At 36.2% G+C, this 23,294-nt stretch overlaps 1 protein-coding gene across 4 annotated transcripts; it reads right to left on the bottom strand.

The window, feature by feature from the left end:
- Positions 1-304: 304 nt before the first annotated feature.
- rassf2a (Ras association domain family member 2a) lies at positions 305-21,016 on the bottom strand. Of its 4 annotated transcripts, none has more exons than XM_084138472.1 (11): positions 20,747-21,005; positions 15,098-15,328; positions 12,052-12,135; positions 10,882-10,957; positions 10,375-10,526; positions 8,956-9,071; positions 8,731-8,873; positions 8,479-8,632; positions 3,440-3,561; positions 3,236-3,333; positions 305-1,408 (listed from the first exon to the last, which is right to left on the bottom strand). In XM_084138472.1, the coding sequence occupies exons 3-11, from the start codon at positions 12,102-12,104 to the stop codon at positions 1,339-1,341; spliced, it is 984 nt and encodes a 327-aa protein (XP_083994598.1). In that variant the 5' UTR covers positions 12,105-12,135; positions 15,098-15,328; positions 20,747-21,005; the 3' UTR covers positions 305-1,338. The 4 variants fall into 4 exon arrangements, with proteins under 4 accessions (XP_083994598.1, XP_083994599.1, XP_083994597.1 ...); XM_084138473.1 differs by having other exon boundaries at positions 20,677-20,967; XM_084138471.1 differs by lacking the exons at positions 15,098-15,328; positions 20,747-21,005 and adding exons at positions 13,313-13,350; positions 14,076-14,120.
- Positions 21,017-23,294: the final 2,278 nt, after the last annotated feature.

Below are 23,294 nucleotides of genomic sequence, written 5' to 3'. Positions count from 1 at the left end.
TATTTACTGGCATCTATGGTTCCATGAAGAACATTTAACATTCCTGAACCCTTTTAGTGCAATAAGGTTCTTTAGAATATATATATAAAAAAAAAAAACTTGAACTTTTCACTAAAAGGTTCTTTGGGGAACCAACAATGGTTCTTCTCTGGCATCACTGCGATTTGAAACCTTTTATTTTATTTTATATAGCATAAACTTTCAGAACCGGAAATCGGATTGGATTCATTCTGATTGACGGATATTAGTGATGTAAACAAACCTACCAATACACACGCACACATTTATTCCAATAACAGACGCATTTGGTTGTGGAGGTTTTTAATTTTCTGATGATAAACATTTTATTCAAATATAATTATCATCATATTCTTACTTTTACAATCAGTCTCATAATACAGACAAACACATGCCAGATGAAATGTCAGAAGTATGACAACCCATAGGGAAGTCATACAACAGGTGTGAATGAGAGAACAATATGAACCTCTTTTCTTAGCAACTACAGCCAGGCTGTCCTCCTCAGGAACCCAAGTCACCATGATTCTGCCAAGTAAGACGTGTTCCTGGATCAACATATTTTGTTGAGCCCGGAACAACATTCCAGCCTGAAAACAGTCATAAACTTAACAGCAGGAAATGATAGGTGAATAACGGTGGTGTAGAAGCACCTCAGTGATGTTGATCCAGGAACATGTTGTACTTGGTGAAATCACATTCACCTCAGGAACCCAAACATGCATACTATTCATACTAACTCACTCACTCAAACATCATTCAGATGTTCAGACGCTACATTCCCTTGTGCTTCTTCACTCTGTTCTCAGTCATCCTTTAAATTCACAGTCTTGGGATACACCTCTTATCATCCTGGTCCAGAAAGATTTTAATCACCTTCTAATAGAGACGCTGGTCAGTTGGAGTTCTGTGAGTTCAGCACACACTTCAGACAAGTTGGCTCAGACCGCATGTATTCTCAATACATCCATGCAAAGTGATCAGTCAGTCATGACCCTTTATAATGGGTTTAACCAAACAAATAATACTAAAGTTCAAAGCATTTCTCTTTTTTACTTTGTGCTTGTCATTGTAATATAAATTCCCTGGTTTAGTGGAATGTGCTTCTATATTATTGTACCTGGATTCACTACAGCACCAAGTAATGCAAAGGAAAAAATATACAAAGAATTTTTTATATTACAAGATGTACCATCCTTCTTCACTGGTCAGCAAATATCAATGCATATTTAGTGGTTTGGATTAACAATCATTGAGGGAGGAAGGGGCTGATGACATTGTGTCTGGAAGTCCGTAAGCTCTGAGAGAAGGTTGAGAGAGTCACATACAGGTGGAAGCCTCTGGTAAACACTGGAGCTGTTTCTCAATGATACACCGCAGATACTTGTATCTATTCACACACAGAGAGAGATAAAGTTATTTAACCCTCCTCTGATGCATGGGTTATTAAATCACACACAAAAAAAAAAGAAAAATATTTTTTACAAAAATGGTAACACTTTACAATAAGCTCTCATTTGTTAACAACATTAGTTAATGTATAAACTAACATGAACTGACAATGAGCAATACATTTGTTACAGTATTTGTTAATGTTAAAAAAAATATCCAGCAGTTTATTGTTTGTTCATGTTAGTTCAACAGTGCATTAACGTTAATGTTAACAAACACAACTTTTGATTTTAATAATGTATAGTAAGTGTTAACTAAGGTCGTTAACTAATGTTAACTAATGAAACCTTATTGTAAAGTGTTACTACAAAAATCGAATAAAAAACAACATACACCACATTCAGAAATTTGGCGTTGGTAAGATTTTTTTTTATATTTATGACAGAAGTTTCATATGCTCACCAAGACTGCATGTATTTGATCAAAAATACAGTAAAAACAATGGATGTTTGTTTCCGCCACAGAATAAAAGAAAATAAAGAAAAAACGTAACCAACTTTTTCTCTCACAATTTGGACTTTATAACTCACAATTGCAAGTTTCTGTATTCTGTATTAATTACTTTCAAGAAATAAATAATAAATACATAAATTAAATAAATAAAAATCATACTGGCCTTCAAACTTTCGAACGGTAGTGTATTAGGCTATATTAAAAAATAATACAATACTCTTTTTGTGATGATTTTAAGAAAGTTACATACAAATCCATTGCAAATTAAAATAATAGTAAATATCATGCGATCACAAGAAAGTAATTCATTATATTACAGTAGATAATTCCTTTCTGGATGGCTCTTGAAAGCATGAAACTGATATTTGTCCTTGTCTGCTGCCTTTGACGTCACCGCTCAGGATAGTCACTAGTTGAAGGGCTTGTGACTGTGTGTCTTACTGTGGTGCAATCAGCCAATTAGCATTGTCATGACTCATGACATCATTTTCTGTGGCTCTAAGGGCAGCAGTCACATGGCATTCAGCTTCAACCTGGCAGCAGACCTGTGCCACCATGAGCAAAGACGACACGATTCTATCACATCTCAAACTTTAAAATAAAAATATGCCTGCAATTTCCGACGTACAGTACTGTGTCATTGTAGCTGACAGCAGATGCCTCATACCCTGGTAATCCAGAGTTCTCGCGAGAGCACAAGTTGAATTTGCTCAGCGATTTACTCTGGTGTCGAGTAATGATGCTCATTAAATATGCCCCTCGATCTGAGCTGCACCAATCACATCGGGTTATCTGATAGAGGCGGGCCAGAGGCGAGCTAAACAGATGGCGATAGCGCTGTGGCGTCGAAGTCTTTAGTAAACAATGCAAGATGGCTATGGATGAACACCAGTTGTTTGAAACGGCTTTGGCCGCTACAACGAACGAGTTAGACTTGGCTTTTTATCTAAAACAGGAACAAAAGACGCCGCTCGAATCGTTCCTTTGCAAGAAGGACGTTTTTGCTGTTTTGCCGACCGGATACGGTAAGAGTATAATCTACCAGTTAGCTCCGCTGGTAGCTAAGCATATGGGGTTTATTGTTGTGATTGGTCATAGTGTTATCCAATTGCGTGCAGTGAGATTTTCAAATGCATGCTTGATGCCACCCCTCGAGCTGGCCGATTTTCATTAGTCGACGCCAGACCATTAATCTTTTAGATTTAGGTCTGGATTTCCAGGCTAGATGCCTCACGCATGTGCTCTGAAACATTAAATCATGCTTTAACTGATTCAAAGCTTCTCCCATCTACTTATGTAAGGTAAATCATACCTGCTTCTCAGCTTCTGCACCTCCCTGTCCTCCTCTTCCTTCAGTTTGGTAATAAAGCTCTGCAGGACAGGCATCTCAAATTTGATGTACTGTGCCACCTAGAGCAGTGGAGAGCAACTGCAGTCAGGTATGTGAATTTATTTGTATTTCAGTATCAGTAACCTCATTATAAACCCTCCTTTTCTCTCTCACACACACACTCACTTCATAGGGAATCTCCTCTCCCAGATCCTGCTCCATGAGAAAGATCTTGCAGACGTGTTCGCACGGTCCCTGAAGTATTCTCACTACTAAAGGGTAGTCTGTACGCTTCAGCTGGACACGCTCTGAAACATAGAACACATATGTACATAAACAATAGATTTATACATTTTCTGAAGAATATATGGGGTACAATGGGGCTATAGGCACACCTTAAGGAAAATTTTCTTTTTAATACACTCATAGTGTATGATTGCAGAATTTTTTTATATATATTTTTATATAATCATATAATGCAGGTCTATGGTCACCACCTCAAAGAGCATGCACAGAGTCCAAATTAAAGCAATTCCCCATCGTCCAAATTAAACAATTCCCCATCGTAAGTACACATTGATGGCCTAAGACACAAATGCATAGACTGGTGCATAGACTATACACTAGATGTCGCCTTAAAGACATTCGTTCAATGAACTGCCGTCGCCAAGGCGACATCTAGTGTACATATCTATGCACCAGTCTGCACACAAGTCACACACTAGGAAGCGCCCGCGCCCTCAGATCACTTGGACGTGGCTGTGTACAAAAGGTAAAAACAATATAAATACTGTTCGTTTTCTCACACAAACCGCTCGTTTCGTGTCTTAGGCCATCAATGTGTACTTACGATGGGGAATTGTTTAATTTGGACGATGGGGAATTGCTTTAATTTGGACTCTGTGCATGCTCTTTGAGGTGGTGACCACAGACCTGCATTAAATGACTGACAGACAAGAACGGTTTGACCTAAAAATATCAAAATTTAAACTACTGCGGAAAAAAAGACACCTACATCTTGGATGCCCTTGAGGTAAGCTAAAACATACCAAAATTTAATTTCAAAGTGAACTATCCCTTTAAACAAAACTGAAAATCATTAACAAGACCTTTTTTTTCTAAATGTATTCTGTAATGTTATCGATTTTCATTTGCTACATAAATCAACATTTGTCGACATTAGATCAACTTTACGTTGCAGCCTGTGATATGGTCAAGGATCAGTTTTCAAATTTCTACGTACAGAGTGAAACGCAGATGTTTATCCTTTTACCCTAGTGTGCTTTTAGCCCAGTTGTACCCTAATGTTATCTGAAGAAAATGTAATTGGTGCTGCTTGTTCTTGCCAAAACTCTTCATCATGGTGTTGTGGGAGGTTGCCAGAGTGTTGCTATGTGGTTGCTTAGGTGTTTTGGTTACTGGCCCATAAGAGCCTTTACACTCTGGGTTCTAGATTTGTCTCTCCTTCAATGTTATTCTCTGCCCACTTTAACATCAGCCAGGCAAATTTACCAAACATCAACATCCGCCAGAAGATATGAGGTATCATTCATGTCTGTAGCACAAATATCAAGTTTAATACTCAGGCATGCGGTTTGTTCAGATCTACAAATCTAAGGCTATGTTCACACTGCAACCCTTAGCGCTCAATTCTGATTTATTGCTCAGATCCATTTTTTGTTGTTGTTCTTTGGCTGTTCACATTATTATTATTTTTTTAATGTGTCCAAAATCAGATTCTAGTCTGAAACAGGTCACAAACTTGAACTGAACCACATTCGCAAAAGAACAATAACAATGTCGGCGCGCAATAGGTGTGTTGAAATTAATCGTTTCTACGATGCATCGTGATGTGAATGTGGAAGTCCAATATAATATTTTCTGTAAAAAGTGTCTTATATAGCTGAAAATTCATGATTTCTTGTTGTCCGAATTAGTCAGTGTATATTTTTTCTATCATGTATGATTATGTAATCAATATTTTATTTTACTGTTCTTTTGGTAATATTTCATTTCTTTTATTTATAAAAGCCCTGAATAGTCAACATTAAATTGTTTAGAAATAACTTTTATCTTATAAAAATTTGTGTTCATAAATATTTGGTTACCGTACCATACTTTGCCTTTAAATGGCTGGAATTATTTCTCACAAGATATGTGTGCTCTCTCTGAGAAAATATTTTAATCTAAAAAGTTCTTACACCAAGAGTTATTTTGTGCAACGTCAAAATTGTTACCACAATATCCAAAGGAAAACAGAAGTTATCACTGATCACACAGTGGGTTGTTTAAAAATCTTTCAATCATGACTTCATTAGTGCCATGCAGCCGCGGCGCTACCATTGGGCCCGGGTGGGCCTGGGCCCACCTATTTTAGGTCCGGGCCCATCCATTTTCTACTATGGTTTTGTACGTTTCTATCTATTTGCGATCCATTCCATTCTAAACAAACAACGCAGTTTACATGCTTCGTCCTTGTTACATTATTCATTAAGATAATAATTAATCAAAAAATCAAGCAATGTGCGTAGGAATGGCTCAAAACGTCGGACACTACGGAGCTAACGTTAGCTATTGCTAATAAACATGTTGCCCTCCTGGACAAACCGGTCTCTGATGTCCCAACAACTACGGGTTTCACCCGGCCTGCTATCGGCGTTTTATAGACAAAAAACGCTTGACTTGTGTGTATGTGTGTGATGGGTAGGTTTAGGGGTCGGGTTAGTGTGTGTGTGTGTGTGAGAGAGAGATGGGTAGGTTTAGGGGTCGGGTTAGTGTGTGTGTGTGTGTGTGTGTGTGTGAGAGAGAGAGATGGGTAGGTTTAGGGGTCGGGTTAGTGTGTGTGTGTGTGTGTGTGTGTGTGTGTGTGAGAGAGAGAGAGAGATGGGTAGGTTTAGGGGTCGGGTTAGTGTATGTGTGTGTGTGTGAGAGAGAGAGAGATGGGTAGGTTTAGGGGTCGGGTTAGTGTGTGTGTGTGTGTGTGTGTGTGTGTGTGTGTGTGTGTGTGTGTGTGTGTGTGAGAGAGAGAGAGATGGGTAGGTTTAGGGGTCGGGTTAGTGTGTGTGTGTGTGTGTGAGAGAGATGGGTAGGTTTAGGGGTCGGGTTAGTGTGTGTGTGTGTGTGTGTGTGTGTGTGTGTGTGTGTGTGAGAGTGAGAGAGATGGGTAGGTTTAGGGGTCGGGTTAGTGTGTGTGTGTGTGTGTGTGTGTGAGAGAGAGATGGGTAGGTTTAGGGGTCGGGTTAGTGTGTGTGTGTGTGTGAGAGAGAGATGGGTAGGTTTAGGGGTCGGGTTAGTGTGTGTGTGTGAGAAAGAGAGATGGGTAGGTAAATAAATAAATCAAAATAAGATCTTGTTTACAATAATCATTCCTGTGAATATGTACACGTAGTGCAGTTACTGCTTGTGTATGCAAATTAACAATTCACCATTAAATGTGTTATTAAGTGTTTTTTTTAAAAATACTTTTGAGTTTAACTTGGAGTGAGATTTGGGGAGATTAGGGGGGGTTTGCAAAAAAACCTTGCATCACAATAAGTGTATTGTGATTGTCAAAACATTTTAGTAACTAAACTGAATTTTATTAAGTTTAGTGACAACATGTTACAATGTTTATATGGTACAATTTCTGGTAAGCTACGTTGTTTTTTTTAAAACAAATTTCTTGAAACAAATTTCATGATTTCAATTCAATTCTTGTGATTTGATTTAATATTGACTCATTTGGATAAATATTAGGTACACAAGATAGGAATTAATTTTTCTCAAGAAAAAAAAATACATAGGCTACATACAGACAGCCCTATCAGCTGGTAGTATTAGGCTATTTAAGGTTAAAAATAACTCAAATTAAATATAATGCGTTTTTTATTATAATAACAACTTTATTTAATGATATAAGTACAAATATAATAAATATGTAATATAGTACACATATTTAGCAAAATACTCTCTATAGCTCTTTTTCTAGCCAACTAACGTGCCTATATTATGGTCATTAAATGGCTTTCCTGAGGTAAATGTTATGTGACATAATTGTTCTCCAGCTGTTTTATTGACCCCTTTGTTTGATTGATTGATCGATATTATGTACGAAGAATATACATTTCGGTAAGCTGTACTGTTTCTTTCAACATTGTTCATTCGTGTTTATTTACTATTAGCTAGTAGAGATGATCGGGTCACGTGCCGCTAGGGATCAATTACAAACGCCAAAATGGTATTTATTGTTTGAATTTCGTAATAAAATTGACAGAATCTGAGAGCTGAGATTTTTTTTATATCATAAGTAACCTGCTCTGTCTAGTCTGTTGGTCTCCATATCCTCTTTGCTTCGTGTGAAAAGTGTCAATTGCGTGAGTCTCACGGTGAATGCGTGAGAATTGGCAGCTCTGTTATTATATTTTGGCTTAATTCTATTTGTTATTCAGATTTTACCTCAAATATTACCTTTGAATTGGAACAACATAATGAGAAGTAATTGGGATGTTAATGCTACAGTAGAAGTTTTCTTGATAATCTTATCATGTTTACTGTCCCTAGATAGCAACTTCAGGTATATTACACATTTCAAACTGGTTTATTTTGTACTTCAAGTAGTAATTCGGCATTTTTGGGTTTATATGATAAACAGGTTTGAAAGTGCAAAATTCCCTATGTTTTCCCTTTTTTTCAAAATGGGCACCTTTAGCATAATTTTTCTCAAAAACTGCAAGGTTGTGTGTGGAGAACTTTTTCCTAAGGAATCTCTATATATTTCTGATGTTAAATATAAAAAAAGTAGGTAGTGCCCCACTTGGTGGAACGAAACCCTATTTCTAGGCCTCTTTTAGGCTACCGACAGCGGCCTAGTTCACACTGTTTTGAAAAAAACAGATCCGAATCGTATATGAGCAAAAAACATTCAAGTGTTCAAATGAGTTCTTTGTTTTACTCTGCAAATTAACCGTGCATGACCTTTTATCGTATAACACGATCCCATTTTAGTTTTAGAACTTCTCTTTTCTATTTTCCCCAAAATGTGAGGACATAAAAAAAAAAAAAAAAAACTGATTTGGGACACTTTTGCCTGCAGCCTGAACGTAGCCTAAGCGTCAGCGATTATAATAGTGATTATAGCCTCCACTATAGAATAAATACTGAATAGTTTAAGTTGTGTTGTTCTCTGTCCACTAGATGGCGATTCAGTGTTGTAGTCAAGTGTAAAATAAAAGAAGACAGCAGCTGACCTCCGCTGGTATGAACGAGGTAGAGGGCGAAATCATCTGGGCTGTTCTCAATCTTGAACTTGTTCAGTAATACCCGCAGCACCTGTGGTGTGGTCATGCAGCTGTTGATCCGTACGTTAGTAACGGAACCATATGCAGGTGTGAACACGGCCGTCTGAACGAAAGAGAGACAGAAAGAAGAACAAGAGATCGCATGACTGATCAACTTATAACTCAAACGATCACACACACACACGTTTTATCTCAAGTTACCTTGTGGTTGTAGAAGTGACCGTTGATGGAAAATCTGTGCCTTCTGATTCGCCGCTGGTCACTAGGAGACCGTTTCCTGCCCCGTCTCAGTACACCGGCATCGCTTTTGGTTCTAAGAAGCTGAGCGGAGATGTCACACCCCTCTGCCAGGAGAAAACACAAGATGAGGCGGGAAAACCAGTCACAGGTTTATTCAAAGCAATTGTTTTAAAAAGCAAGTTTTACCCTCTTCTTCTTCTTCTTCATGGTGTTGTGTTGTGCCGTTGCTTGATTGGTCCTCTGGGGGAGGAGTCACTTCCATCTGAGGAGGAGATTGAGGAGTCTGTGTCTGACCCTCCTGACTGGACAAGTAAAGAGGAACAGAACAATTATTCCACTACATAACAGTCACAATTCACGGCACAACGCAACGTTCTTAATATGTTTAGGCAAAAACATTTGAGTGAACTTTGGCTGCGTCTGAAATCGCATACTCTCTTGATCTTGAGTAGGTTCTTATTTTGAATAAGTAATTACTTCACAACCACTAAAAAAGTACACTCTATATAGTATGAATGTTATCTTGTTATCTTATCCGTGTTATATTTCATCTGCAATAACAATGTGGACTTTTATAAAGATCGGTTTGGCCATTAACTTTTAAATGCATCATTATGCATTAATAAGAGGAGAGTTCTCCGCATGAAAGACCCGCGACTGCAGATCAACGTACTGCATTTCTCTCCGATTCGATAGGAAATGAAGTTAAATGAAATGTGGAGGATTTTAACTGGGACAACATGATTGAGACGCCAGTTTACTGTGACAGGATGCGACAGAGAGCAACTGTTAAAGACGCAATTGTATGGCGTGATAGTATGTCTCAAAGCTTGTCTCCTCTTTTGCTACACACTCAAAAGTGTGCACTTTTTCTTCACAAAAACAGTACATACTGGAAACTGCTTGTTAAGATAACATAATTATCAAGACGTTTCTGGCACAAACTGATGCCTAAAGTCTTTCATTCTGTTATCCACCTCAGTAGGTGCTGGAAACAATATTTGAGTTGGAGCTCTCAGATATATAAATAGTTCTTTTGAACCCCTCAATTGGAGTTGAGGCAAAAATAGATAAAAAACCATAAAACATTAGAAACGTGTGCGTTATTTATATCACACAAGTCATTTCACATTTGAGCTGATCGAATGCCAAAAGCACGGTCATCACAAGGATAGAGTTGCTATGGCAACAAACAAAGCAGGCTTTCAGTGTATGAGCTGCTATGGTGTGTCAAGGTTACTTGAGTTTAAAGAACTAGGCTTAGTTTCTATGATGATGAAGATGTTTATATGCTATGGTTGATAAGTTACAACATAAGAACTGATTAATCACCATTTTATTTACTAAAGTGATGTTTAATAATGGAAAAATTCAGCAGTGCAAAAAAAAAAATCTTGAGCAGCAAATCACATTAGAATGATTTGTGAAGGATCTTGTGACATCCCAAAACGAGATATATTTACTTGAGAAGAAAGATTAACCTTCTTGGTAAGAAGAATTACTGATTTTTAGCAGCGTACTATTCTTTCTCTCTTCACTGATGTATACTAGTTTCTCAATAAAGCATGTATAGGAAGTCAGTGAGCTAATGCGAAAATATCTGACCTCTGGTTGTCTAGGTTACACCCTGAGTGCCAGGAGGTAGATGAGGGAGGTGGTCTGATTCGCTCGTGGTCATCCTGCATCTGAAGCCTGATTGGTCGACGCAAACCCCATGAGATATTGAGAAGTCCTTCTATGATCAGCTCCTCCTCTTCCTGCCGGCAGAATACATACAACATACATATACGCTCGTACTTGAGTTTGATATCCTGATGAACAGAAGTGACGATACATAAAGGTATTAGGTTTAAGTGACCCACAAGCCACCTTTTGACTTTTAGAATAAATGAGGCTTATAAATGATAAATACAGCATGTCAGTAATTTGGCACCTGGGCAAGCTGCATTTACAGACACAAAAGAAGCTTCAGTCACCCCCACACATGGGCGCACATCCCCTCCAGACACAGACGCTTAATATTCCCCTGACAATAGTGAATAATTGAGAAAGCACAGAAGGGGTCAAACGCTTCCCCACCTGCCACACAATGAGTGCAAAACTCGTTCTTACCTCTCTGTGTCGTAGCTGCAGGTTCTTCCCTTCATAGTAGAGATTGTAGGTCTTTAAATACGAGAGAATGCTGCTCCTGAGAAAGAACAAATTTTGCTTAATAATTCATTTAATCTTTAAAATGTTAAACTTATATCTTGTGTCAGAGGGGGTGTGTCTAAAAAGTTCATTGGGTGCAACCATGTGATAACCTTTCCAATAAATAATTTTTTTGACTGAATTGGCAACTGAATAAAGAAATGAAACCAGCAAATATTGTATTAAGAAATGCCATTTAAAAGTTGTAGTTATTTATTAATTTACTATTTTATTGAAACATATATCGATGTGTATTTATTTGTCAATTTATAAAGTGATTTTTTCTTTTGCATATATATATATTAGTGCTGTCAAATCGCATCTAACTTAAAAGTTTTTGTTTACATAATATATGTGTGTATATATTATATATATATATATATATATATATATATATATATATATATATATATATATGTCTGTGTGTGTCTGTGCATATATAAATATAGTATATATATATATATATACATACACATAAATATATACATGTATAAATATGTGTCTGTATATACAGTATATACACACACAGACATATAAATATATAATATATAATAATATATATACACACACATATATTATGTAAACAAAAACTTCTATGTTGGATGCGATTAATCGCAATTAATTGATTTGTGTGTGTGTGTGTGTGTGTGTGTGTATATATATACGTGTGTGTGTGTGTGTGTGTGTGTGTGTGAGTGTGTGTGTGATTATTGTGTATATATATATATATGTACATTTCCTGTACTTTCAAGTTACATGGATTGTAAATAATAATAACAATAATAATAACAATAACTAAAATGTAACAAAAGATGTAATATATTTATATACATTAATATATGTAGTTGCAGTATCTAATCTGGTTACTACACACATTCTTTTCTACAATGTGATTAACTATTTTTAACTTTAATCTAGTAGGATTAATTAATTAAGTCAAATCAAATGAATGTTCATGTCCATGTATTCTGTAAGGTTTATTTATAATATTTAGACTTACTGTACATAATCCCTTACATAGTGAATACATTATTACAGAACCGTAACAGCCATTAGCTCAGATGTTATCAAAAGTTTAAGATTTATACTCACTTGCTGATGAATTTGTTCTCTCCAACCCGTACACCGTCATTCCTGTCATCCATTTTACCCCAGCCACGACTGCATGGAAGAACTCTAGAGAGACCGAGAGGGAGGAGAACGGAGAAAGAGAATGTTTCTTCTGTTTCTTGTTTTAACATCAAAGAATTAACTCTTTGTTATCTAGGTCAGAGGAAAAAAAGAGGGTAAGAGAACAAACCCTTAAAACAAAACAAATAATGTATGCATATCTCACACTCCTCACTAGCTCATGTATTTTTGATATCTCTAGACAAGAGACTATGCTCTGTTCTATATCACACAAACCCACGTGAAGCCGACATCTGCAAGTCACAGCTGAAAGTAAACTATTCATGAGGATGTGACCAGAATAGACATGAAGCACATACTGTTCAACTGTTCAACAGTTCATCAACACATTTAAAGACCCCATGAATTCAAAGCTAAAGTTTTGTGTTCTTTAGTCCATGTGTGTGTTAGCTTTGAGGTCACCTATAGTAGGCTATAACTCAATGTAAACGCTAGGACAGTGCTACAGGGAGACAGGAAGGACAGCTGATCGGCCTTGCAGTGCCAAACCACGTGTAACCATATGTCCCCCAGACATGTTTGAGAATAGTAACTTGGTGGAAGAGTGGAGTAACATCTCACAGCAAGAACTGGAAAATCTGGCACAGTCCATAAAGATGAGATTATAGAACTTAAATCGGCCGTCCAGGGACTCGTTATTCCATTTCTGTTTGTCATATGTGAAATTTGTTCAGTTTATGCCTCAGTGGTGGAATATTATGTTCATACAAATATTTCCACGTTAAGAAAAAAACAAACAAACAAAAAAGACCAGTTGAACGTTTCTTTAACTGCTACTTTCGTCAAAGTTTGGGGTCAGTAAGATTTTTATTTTTGAAGAAATTAATACTTTTATTCATCAAGGACACATTCAATTGATCAACATTTGTAATGTTACAAAAAATATATAATAAATGCTGTTTTTTTAACAAAGAAAAACAAAATTCCAGATAAATATTAAGCAGTACTGTTTTCAACATTGATAATAATCAGAAATGTTTCTTGAGCAGCAAATCATCATATTAGAATAATTTCTGAAGGATCATGTGACTCTGAAGAAGACTGAGTCTGATGAATGATGCTGAAAATTCAGCTTTAACATCACAGGAATAAATTACATTTAAAAATATATTCAAATAGAAAACAATTATTTTAAACTATAATTATTTTAAACTTTATATACTCATCTGAAATCTGGCATTTCAATTTGATGTGTTTCTTCTGGGAAAACATAAAAAATACTGATGACTCATGCTGCACTACACAGACTGTTGTCCAATCAAATGATCTCTCGATTAAGAGTGTCCTGCCCCCCCCAGATTTTAAAGGGATACTCCACTTTAAAATGAAAATTCTGTCATCATATACTCACCCTCATGTTGTTTCAAACCTGTATGAATTTCTTTCTTCTGCTGAACAGAAAGGAAGATATTTAGAAGAATGTCAGTAACCAGACAGTTTCTGGTCTCATTGACTTCCATAGTAGGAAAAAAATATACTATGGAAGTCAATGAGACCAGAAACTGTCTGGTTACTGATATTCTTCTAAATATCTTCCTTTCTGTTCAGCAGAAGAAAGAAATTCATGAAGGATTGAAACAAGGGTGAGTATATGATGACAGAATTTTTATTTTAAAGTGGAGTATCCCTTTAAACATTTAAACTCATAAAAGATGGTCAGTCACAATGATGATCAATATATAAAAAAATGTAGGAAAGCCATTGATTGAAATACAATCAGTGCTATAGGATAATACAGTATTGTCATGTCCCTTGTGGTTCATTACAGATGAAACCAGAGATTAAAATGAAACAAGATATAAAAAGCCTACAAGCAAAATAGCCAAGAGAGCAATAATCGAAAGAAAATATTTTTTTAATTCATCTATAGAACGTGTCCATTTGAAAGACGAAAGAGTACAGTTAGTTATATAAACTACTTTTACCTTTTCTATAAGGCTCAATGGCTGACACATAAACTCATGTTTGGAGGTTCCCCTGGCACAATACAAACTGCCCTACTCAAGACTTCCTTCCTCACCAGCTGGAGAGGCTTTACTGACTCTTCCGGAGACGGGGACAGGTGCGGGACAACAGGGGTACTGTTACCCTGCTGATACAACTACTCAACATCTCTGAGTGACTACAGCTCTGAACCAATCAGCTGTTGCCGTTTTATTGCGTCTCATTCAGTACACAACTGTCATTCCAACAAAGCTGAAACGAATAGTGTCAAAACCATATCTAACTTTAATAAAATGATACATTTTCACACTGACTGAACCTAACGTTAAAGGAACTAAAAGTGAGGAAATTGCAGTGACTATCTGCATAGTACATGGTTTCACAACTTTGTAGGAGCGAATCAGTGTTAAGGGAAAAAATGAAAATGCTGTAATTATTTACTCACCCTCATGTCATTTAAAGCCTGAATGACTTTCATTGCTCTGTGGAAGATAAAAGAAGACATTTTGAAGAAGGTTGATAATCAAAGCATTTCATTTCCAATTGACTTCCATAATATGGACAGGAAATACAATGGAAGTCAATAGGATCCAAAATTGTTTGATTACAAATGTTCTTTAAAATATCTTGTTTTATATTCCATTACAAAGATAGTCATATACAGGTTTGGATTGGAACGAAATGAGGGTGAGTAGCCTAAATAATGACAGAATTTTCACCTTTGGGTGGACTATTCCTTTAAATACAGAAAAGCACTGCAGAAAGCAGTCATGTGTCCTCTGTATTACATGATAAAATAGCATAAGTTACTTGAAATCAACCTTTTTGCATTTATTCATCTTCATCAGAAATACAACAAATCAGCACATTTCAAATGCCACAAGACATTGATTTAAATCCTGACATTTATCAACAGACTGAAGAATACTTTCCATTATCTGTCTCACTATTTCATGGCATGTCTTAAACTAGACATAAGAAGACTAAACCGAGCGCACATTACCTTAAACGGCTCTTTCGCAGCGGATCGCCTGGTGGTCTTTAAATGCTAAGGGAGTGCTGTACCCATGTGACACTCCTAAACTCTTCCTCTCAGATTTGCACAGCGGAAACTGACACGAGGTTTCAGACTTCCTCAATTGTGGTTTCGCTGGCTGCCTCCTCCTCCCTTTATCTCCTTGTGTCTGTTTCTCTCAAGTTCACCAATGTCTTTATGCACACCACCATCAGTCATCTACCAACAAAAGATATATGAACCCCATCAACTTTATGAGCACTTAGAATCACTTTAGGAGAACTACTTAGTGTACACAGACATGAGCATGTAACTCAAGGGTCCGGTACACACACAAATACACACAAACAAGGCACAGTTGACCAAGTGAGACCCCAAATGGAACCGTTAAAGGCCTCATTCAATCCCTGACAAAACTCCTGCTCGATTATTCTTTCACAAGATTATGCAAACGGGTTTCTCTTTTGTACGGGCATGTTTTCTTATCAACTCTGCCATCTCTTGACCCAGCGTTAAGTATGTGTGGCTGTTAGTGTGTGTGTGTGTGTGTGGGGCCCCTCCCACGTCTTTCATACACACCACTCGCTGCGCTCAATCAGGAGATGATGAAATATTCAATACCAATCGACCCAGAGCAGTTTATTCTGACATGAATATTTCATATCCCAAATAAAGTCCTGTCAGAACTACAGATGATCAGTATAAGAGCTATTAGTTTCTGAAACACGTCCAAAAGTCATTGCCAACAGATAACGGGCATCAGATGGCAGGTGCTGATTAGAAGGGGTCTGTATTTAGGGATGCATGATATATCAGTGCCCTCTCGACCGATATTGTACAAGCTCATTTCCCCGCCATCTAACACTTTAAAACACTAATCATTTAATTGCAATGTTAAATGTTACTGTAAACGGTAACACTTTACAATAAGGTTCATTAGTTAACATTACCTTAGTTAACATGAACTAAGGATGAATAATGCTTTCAATTAATCTTTGTTCAACATTTACTAATAGGCTACATTATTAAAATCAAAGGTTGTAATTTGTTAACATTAGTTAATGCACTATAAACTTACACAAACGAACAGCTGGATATGTATTAACTATCATTAACAAAGATTAATAAACACTGTAACAAATGTATTGCTCATTGTTAGTTCATGTTAGTTAATACATTAACTAATGTTAACTAATGAACCTTATTGTAAAGTGTTACCATGTAACTTTAGTAAATCTCAACATGAATATAATTTTTTTTTATACTGTATGTTCTATCAGAATATATACTGTTCATAAGTTTGGGGTCAGAAATGAATACTTTTATTCTGCAATTAAATGGATCGAAAGTGACAGTAAAGACATTTATAATGTTACAAAATATTTCTATTTCCAATAAATGCTGTTCTGTCTATTTATCAAAGAATCCTGAAAAAAGCAATAAAAAAAAAGAAAAAATTAAGCAGCACAACTGTTTTTAACATTGATAATAATAAGAAATGTTTCTTGACAAGCAAATCAGCATATTATAATGATTTCTGAAGGATCATGTGACACCGAAGACTGGAGTAATGATGCTGAAAATTCAGCTTTGCATCACAGGAATATATACAGAAATAAATTATGTTTAAAATATATTTAACAAATTTTTTTGGGATCAAATAAACTCAGCCTTGGTGAACAAAACATTTTTAAAAATCTTACCAACCCTAACGTTTCAACGGTAGCGTACAGTACAAATGCTGGCCAAGACGTCAATCCAAAACATGCAGAGAATAAAAGCTTTTAATACTTTTAATCCTTTTTTTATCCAAGATCAAATGTTCGTTAGAAAATACACCCCATTATACAAAAACAAATTTAGATAAAGAAAATGCAAAGATGACCCTGCTTTAGTCTCTGCAATGCAATAAGCCTTTTTCACGCTTTTCACTGGAACTACTCAAGCACCACGCTTCGAGAGACATGTACTTTCCCCCGCTTACGCAACTGTGCACTTGAGCATTAAATGTCAGGGGAATTATGAAAAATGAATGAAAAAGAGCATGAGAACTATTTTTACAGTCTTTTGGACTCAAATGACTACCCAATCTGCCAGTTCTCCAGAAGATCAACTCAGCATCTACAAAAAGTACCTAATTATGAATAATTGCATGTTTTTCCAAACGCAGACTCTGTCTGGTGGGTTGGCACTTGAGTTGACTGGGCGGGCACATGTGTGGAAGTGCTGGGAAGATTGTGGAAGTGGGACAGACTGGATGGAAGTTGTGGTTCGTTCCGCTTCAGCATCCAAATGGATTGTTTTTGCTTAAGTTACTAGGCTATTTATATAATAAGTTCAACCCGGATTATTTTATGCCTGTTCATGCTATTGTTTGCAATGGCTTTAATCCAATCACGGACACCGTTCCATCCCTCTTTTTCCTTCCCACTGGTTTGAAAGTTATTCCACCTTGTTGTCCAATTCCAAAGCAACCGCTCACTAACCTCTTCCTTTAAGATCCAGGCCAAGATCTCTGCTTGATGTTTCCTGGCCTAGATCCACACACACACACACACCCCCCACACACACACCTCCCCCAACCAGCATCTATAGCTCGGCGGCTATTGTTTAAATTGCTACGGCAACCTGGAAAACACTTGCAAAGCAACAACGAGCTTCGTCCAACAATGCTTAAAGTAAAACGTCTGCTCCTTCTTCCTTTCTTCTTCCTTCCCTTCATTTATATGTTCAGCAGCTTGCACTGCCACAGTTGTCGGCATGTTTACTGATGGCCGCTGCTTTGTGTTTCTGAAACACTCAAGTGTTATGAAATATGACACAGAAGACAAAACACAGCTATACTTTGCATGGAAAATCTGCCTGGATTCCCAACTTGCATCTGAGACACTAAGGCTAGTGAGTAACTTATTTGGAACACTGGAAAAAAAAATCCACATTTATCAAAACAAATGGTTTTTAGATGACAGTTGTTTAGTTTAGAAAAACTATTTCAAGATGAAGAGAAGGATTCTAATTTTTTCCCCTTGATTTTGTACTGGAAAGTAACTAAAACTCAAATGTGTCTCAGTCACTGCCTATCTGATGGTGTGAGGATCACTGTTAAAGGTGAACTAAGTAACTTTTTTACCTTAACTGAACAGCTTCGGAGTCACTGGAATGGTTATATTACTTATTTCGGGTTGAATGGTGGTCGTTTCGCACCCCCCTGGTGCCCGTGAGCGGAAAATCCTTGCAACTTTGAGCCGGCGGGCCGCCGGCCGCCGCGTCAGGAAGTATCGCGTGATATCAGGTCTCGCAATGTAACGGATTGCTTTACGGCCAAAAGAAATCTGCTAAAATGCTGTCATTATTGCGCTCCCTCACGCTGTTCGAACCCGAATGAAGAAGACGTTTTAAAGAATGTCCCATCTGCTTTGATGTCGTTGATCTACTAGCCTCTGGTGTCTGAGAATCGCCAACGAGTTTTTACAACAGCGTTGTCGAATATCTATTCCGAAGCTGTAGGGGGAGCTCTAGAAAGAAACCAACGAGCAAAAAGCGAGAATACAGCGAAGAAATCCCGAAATTACTGAGCCCTGCTTTAAAGGGATAGTTCACCCAAAAAAAGAAAATGATGCTATCATAAGTAACCTATATGTAGTTTCAAACCAGTAGGCTATACATTTTATTGTCAGTGGAACACAAAATATGTTTTTTAGAATGTCCAAACACAAAGTTTTCATATGGCTTTTCAAGAAGACTTGAAAGAATTGAGTGATTTGTACAGTATGAACTAAAAGTATTCTTGAAGTTTTATACAACAATTATTCCTGGTCCTCAAATCTGATTGGTCGAGCAGCATTCCAGGAGTGCTGATATTTACGGAAGTTCAACAGCAGTGGGACGTTTCTTTTATTTCTACCTGCCTTTTTCCTACGCCCCATGACGCCCCTTTGTGCGAATTATGGGAGTAACTTAATTCGGGGGGGCATTAACAAGTTACTACAACAGACCATGAACAAGCTTGCAATATTACGAACATGTTAAACATCATAAATGTCTGTATTATGTAACATATGTTGCCTTAATCAAAAATGTTTATTAACTGGAACATTGAGTGATAACATTTCAAAGTGATTTCCATGATTTTGACTGACAATAAATATTGTATTTACCTGCTTTAGAAACATTTCAGTAATTAGATTAGAGGTGAAAAGGAGAGACAATTACATTTTAAAGCATCCGTATAAAAACAAACCTGGAAAGAGAGGATTTGGGGAGGAAAAAACGAGAGATTCTTAGTACATTCCAGTGAATTATACATGGGATATCGTAAATTAAATCGGGAGAACAGACCACAAGTGTGTGGTATATGTTGTCCTTTTTTATACTGTTACAGCGGAATAAAAAGCGGGGAAAAACAGGAGGAAAATAATGCAGCGACTGAAAAGAGTTCTTTCCATAGATATTCTTGTTATATGTGCATTAAAATACCAAGCGTTACATTATTCTTCTGACGTCTGCAAATAGAAAATGAAGGAAATATTACAGCTCATTCAGTCAAACTGACGGATGATGATTATTTGTGACGCAACCTTATGATTTGGAATGATTTCTTTCAATCTTTTTGAGTGAAACTTCTCCTGCCATAATCTAAATCGCAGGAGTATCGTTAGGAAAAAGAGGAATACTTCCACTTGTCTGTGACTTTGGTGACTCACAAAGCTTGATGCTTTGGCTTCTTTTAGAACTATTTTCATTGGCGACAATTGAAGTAACTGGCCAATTTCATATGGAATCATAAGTTATCACAGTCAAATCAGCTGTGATTACCTGAGGCAAAATCAGAAGTTATGTTCTCTATTTGAATCTATTTTAAAATGTAATTTACTCTTGTGATGACAAGTCTGAATTTTCAGCAGCCATTACTCTAGTCTTCGGAAATCATTTTAATGTGTTGATTTGCTGCTCAAGAAACATTTGTCATCATATTTCAGTTGAAAACAATTGTGCTACTTAAAATTTTTGTTGAAACTGATATTTTTTTCCAGGAAAAAAACGGCATTTATTGGAAACAGTATTTAGTCACACTGTAAATGTCTTCACTGTCACAATGCGCCCTTGCTGAATAAAAAATATAATTTAAAAGTATTTAAAAAAAAAAGAAAGAAAGTACTTTCATTGTACATAAAAAGAAGAAGCACAAACTTCTCTATTTGTGCTCCATGGAAGAAAGAAAGTCATAGGGTTAAAAAAAAAAAAAAAAAGTAGATATCGTGATAGAAATGTATTTTTTGGGTGAACTATTCAAGATAAATCAGTCTGGTTATGTAATCTGGCCAGATATAATGCCAGGCGAGTCATAGTTACAATTCATTGCTCTCAGGGAGAAACAACTCTAAATGTTAAACACTGTGGCATATTATTCTCTTGACATTGTCTGATGCTATTGTAATCTGAATCCTGAATACTAGATTACATTTCCAGTAAGACATTCTCAATGCATTTCAATACACAACTGATCATATTACACATTATGATACAAAGTTGCAAACATGGCAGTAGCAGATAACACAGTCACTCACTGGTAGCGTCCAAGTCCGAGTACGTCGTGAGTAACAAACATCTACGAAAACAGTGAACACAAGCACCCACCACTCTCTTGTAGATCTCTGCTGCCCAGATGTCACGATGCCCGTCGCTCAGGGGTGTAAATCTTATCAATGTTTTTCTGTCTCCAGACAACACTCAAGCTGAACGAATCTACCATCCGAGACAGTATGAACCGATACAGGGCTTTACTTAGTCCAACTCGGACCGAGCTTCTGTGCGAACAATCGCAGTTTGAGGGGGGCGTCCGTCTGAGGAAGAGGAGGAGGAGGAATACCCCCATCTGCTGTTCTAGACCTCAGATAGCGCATCAGCCAATCAGCGCGCGCTCCGACGCCCCTTTGTTCGCGCGCTGCTCCTTTAGCGCTGAAAACATAATGCGTTCAGAGGGGAATCCCCAAAACAATAGCTCACTAAAGAGGAAAAGAAGGAACATAAGCTTAATTTTACCCGTGGTAACGTGTGACTAAATGCGCAAAAGGCACAAATAACCCCCAAAAGAGCCTATTTTATAGACTTGTGAACTATAACTAACTTTTTATTAGTCAAAGAATCTTGAAAAATTTATCACGTGTCCACAATGCAGCAAAAACTATTTTCAACACTGATAAATAATAATAATAATAATAATATGTATATATATATATATATATATATATATATATATATATATATATACATATATACATATACATATATACATATATATTATGCCTGCAGTTTGTTTCACTGGTTTATTCAAGGAGTAGTAGGCTAAAACACATTTTCTCATTCAGCAGTGGAAAATTTGGTAACAAATGGGTTAATGACGCTGACAGTGAGGATTAGATCATCATGGGTCATCAGGTCAGAAAATGAGCAAATCTGAGCAGGGAATGACTGGTATTGTTTTAATCTCTTGTCATCTGCTACCCTTCTATGATCTCCCCATCTGTTCAGAACACAGTTAAAGGGTTAATAAAGCCTACAAAGTGTTTTGGGAGCTCAGGATTAAAAAAGATTTAAAACTAATAGTAGGCTATGAAGTAAAAAGGACAAATTATTTTTGTTCATTTCTAAATATTGTGTTTTTATTGTTTTCTCTGTGTTTAAGGTTTTGTCCAGACATATTCACCATTAGACACTTCTTGTAGGCCTGTAATATATCATATGATAAATGGTGATTCCTATATTCATAACGTAGCCTACTTTTGTAACAAAATAATAGTTTTTTTAAACAAATGTAATTTTGCTCAGTTTATTAATGTTTTTACTCCACAGTTGTGCAGTTTTTGGTTTAATTTTTTATTTTTTTATGTAAAATTCACTTCATAAAAGACCCACATTTCTAACTTTCATTCATGGATAATTTGACATGGTTTAGTGTAATATTTTGTCCCATCTTTTAGAAAATGCAGTTTTAAAAGTAAAAAATGATCACTTCAACCAGTAGATGGATGCAGAGCTCCACTACTTGCTATTTGACTGAAAATACATCTTTTCACAAGTTTTTCCATTTGGATCAATATATACATATTATGAGAACACAATTATAACAATAAAAATTACTTTTTGTCAAACATTACATTATGATTAGAATTAAACCTGTACAAGATGTTACAAAGAGAAAAGTTGGAATCTTTAGAGTTTATCATTCATTTCAAATCATTCATTCTGTTTTTCATGAAATTCTACAAATTTAAAGTGTGTCACTGTCTATGTGTGTTCTGCGTTGTTTCTGATTTTGAGGATGAATTTTGTCCATTTTCTAAGCCGGGTCAGGCAAATGGAAACAATTAATTTGATTTTAATCATAATGTAACATTATTGAAAAACTTTTTTTTAGTAATTTTTATTGGTATAATTGTGATCTCATAATATGTAGATATGGATCCAAATGGAAAAAAACTTGTGAAAAGATGTCTTTCAGTTAGTCAAATAGCACTGGTTACCAAAATCTACTGGTTAAAGTGATCATTTTTTACTTTTAAAACTGCATTTTCCAAAAGATGGGCAAAAATATTACACTAAACCATGTCAAATTATCAATGTTATCCCCATGAATGTAAGTTAGAAATTTGGGTCTATAAGTGAATTTTACATAAAAAGCTGTTTTTGTATAAAATTTTTTTTTAAATGTATATAATAAATATAAAAAAACTCCACAAATGTGGAGTAAAAACATTAATAAACTGAGTAAAATTACATTTGTGACCCAGGACCACAAAACCAGTCTTATGGGTCAATTTTTTGAAATTGAGATGTATACATAATATGAAAGCTGAATAAATACGTTTTCCATTGATGTTTGGTTTGTTAGGATAGGACAATATTTGTCCGAGATACAACTATTGAAAATCTGGAATCTGAGGGTGCAGAAAAATCTAAATATTGAGAAAATCACCTTTAAAGTTGTCCATTTCTGTTGGCGATTTTGCTGTGTCCACTCACAACAATAAATTTTTGATATATGTAAGGTAGGAAATTTACAAAATATCTTCATGGAACATGATCTTTACTTAATATCCTAATGATTTTTGGCATAAAAGAAAAATCGATAATTTTGACCCATAGAATGTATTGTTGGCTATTGCCACAAATATACCCGTGCAAC

Source organism: Abramis brama, assembly GCF_963993115.1.
Source record: "Abramis brama genome assembly, chromosome: 16".
In the NCBI taxonomy this organism is placed as follows: domain Eukaryota; kingdom Metazoa; phylum Chordata; class Actinopteri; order Cypriniformes; family Leuciscidae; genus Abramis; species Abramis brama.
This window is presented reverse-complemented; position numbering and strand designations above follow the sequence as displayed.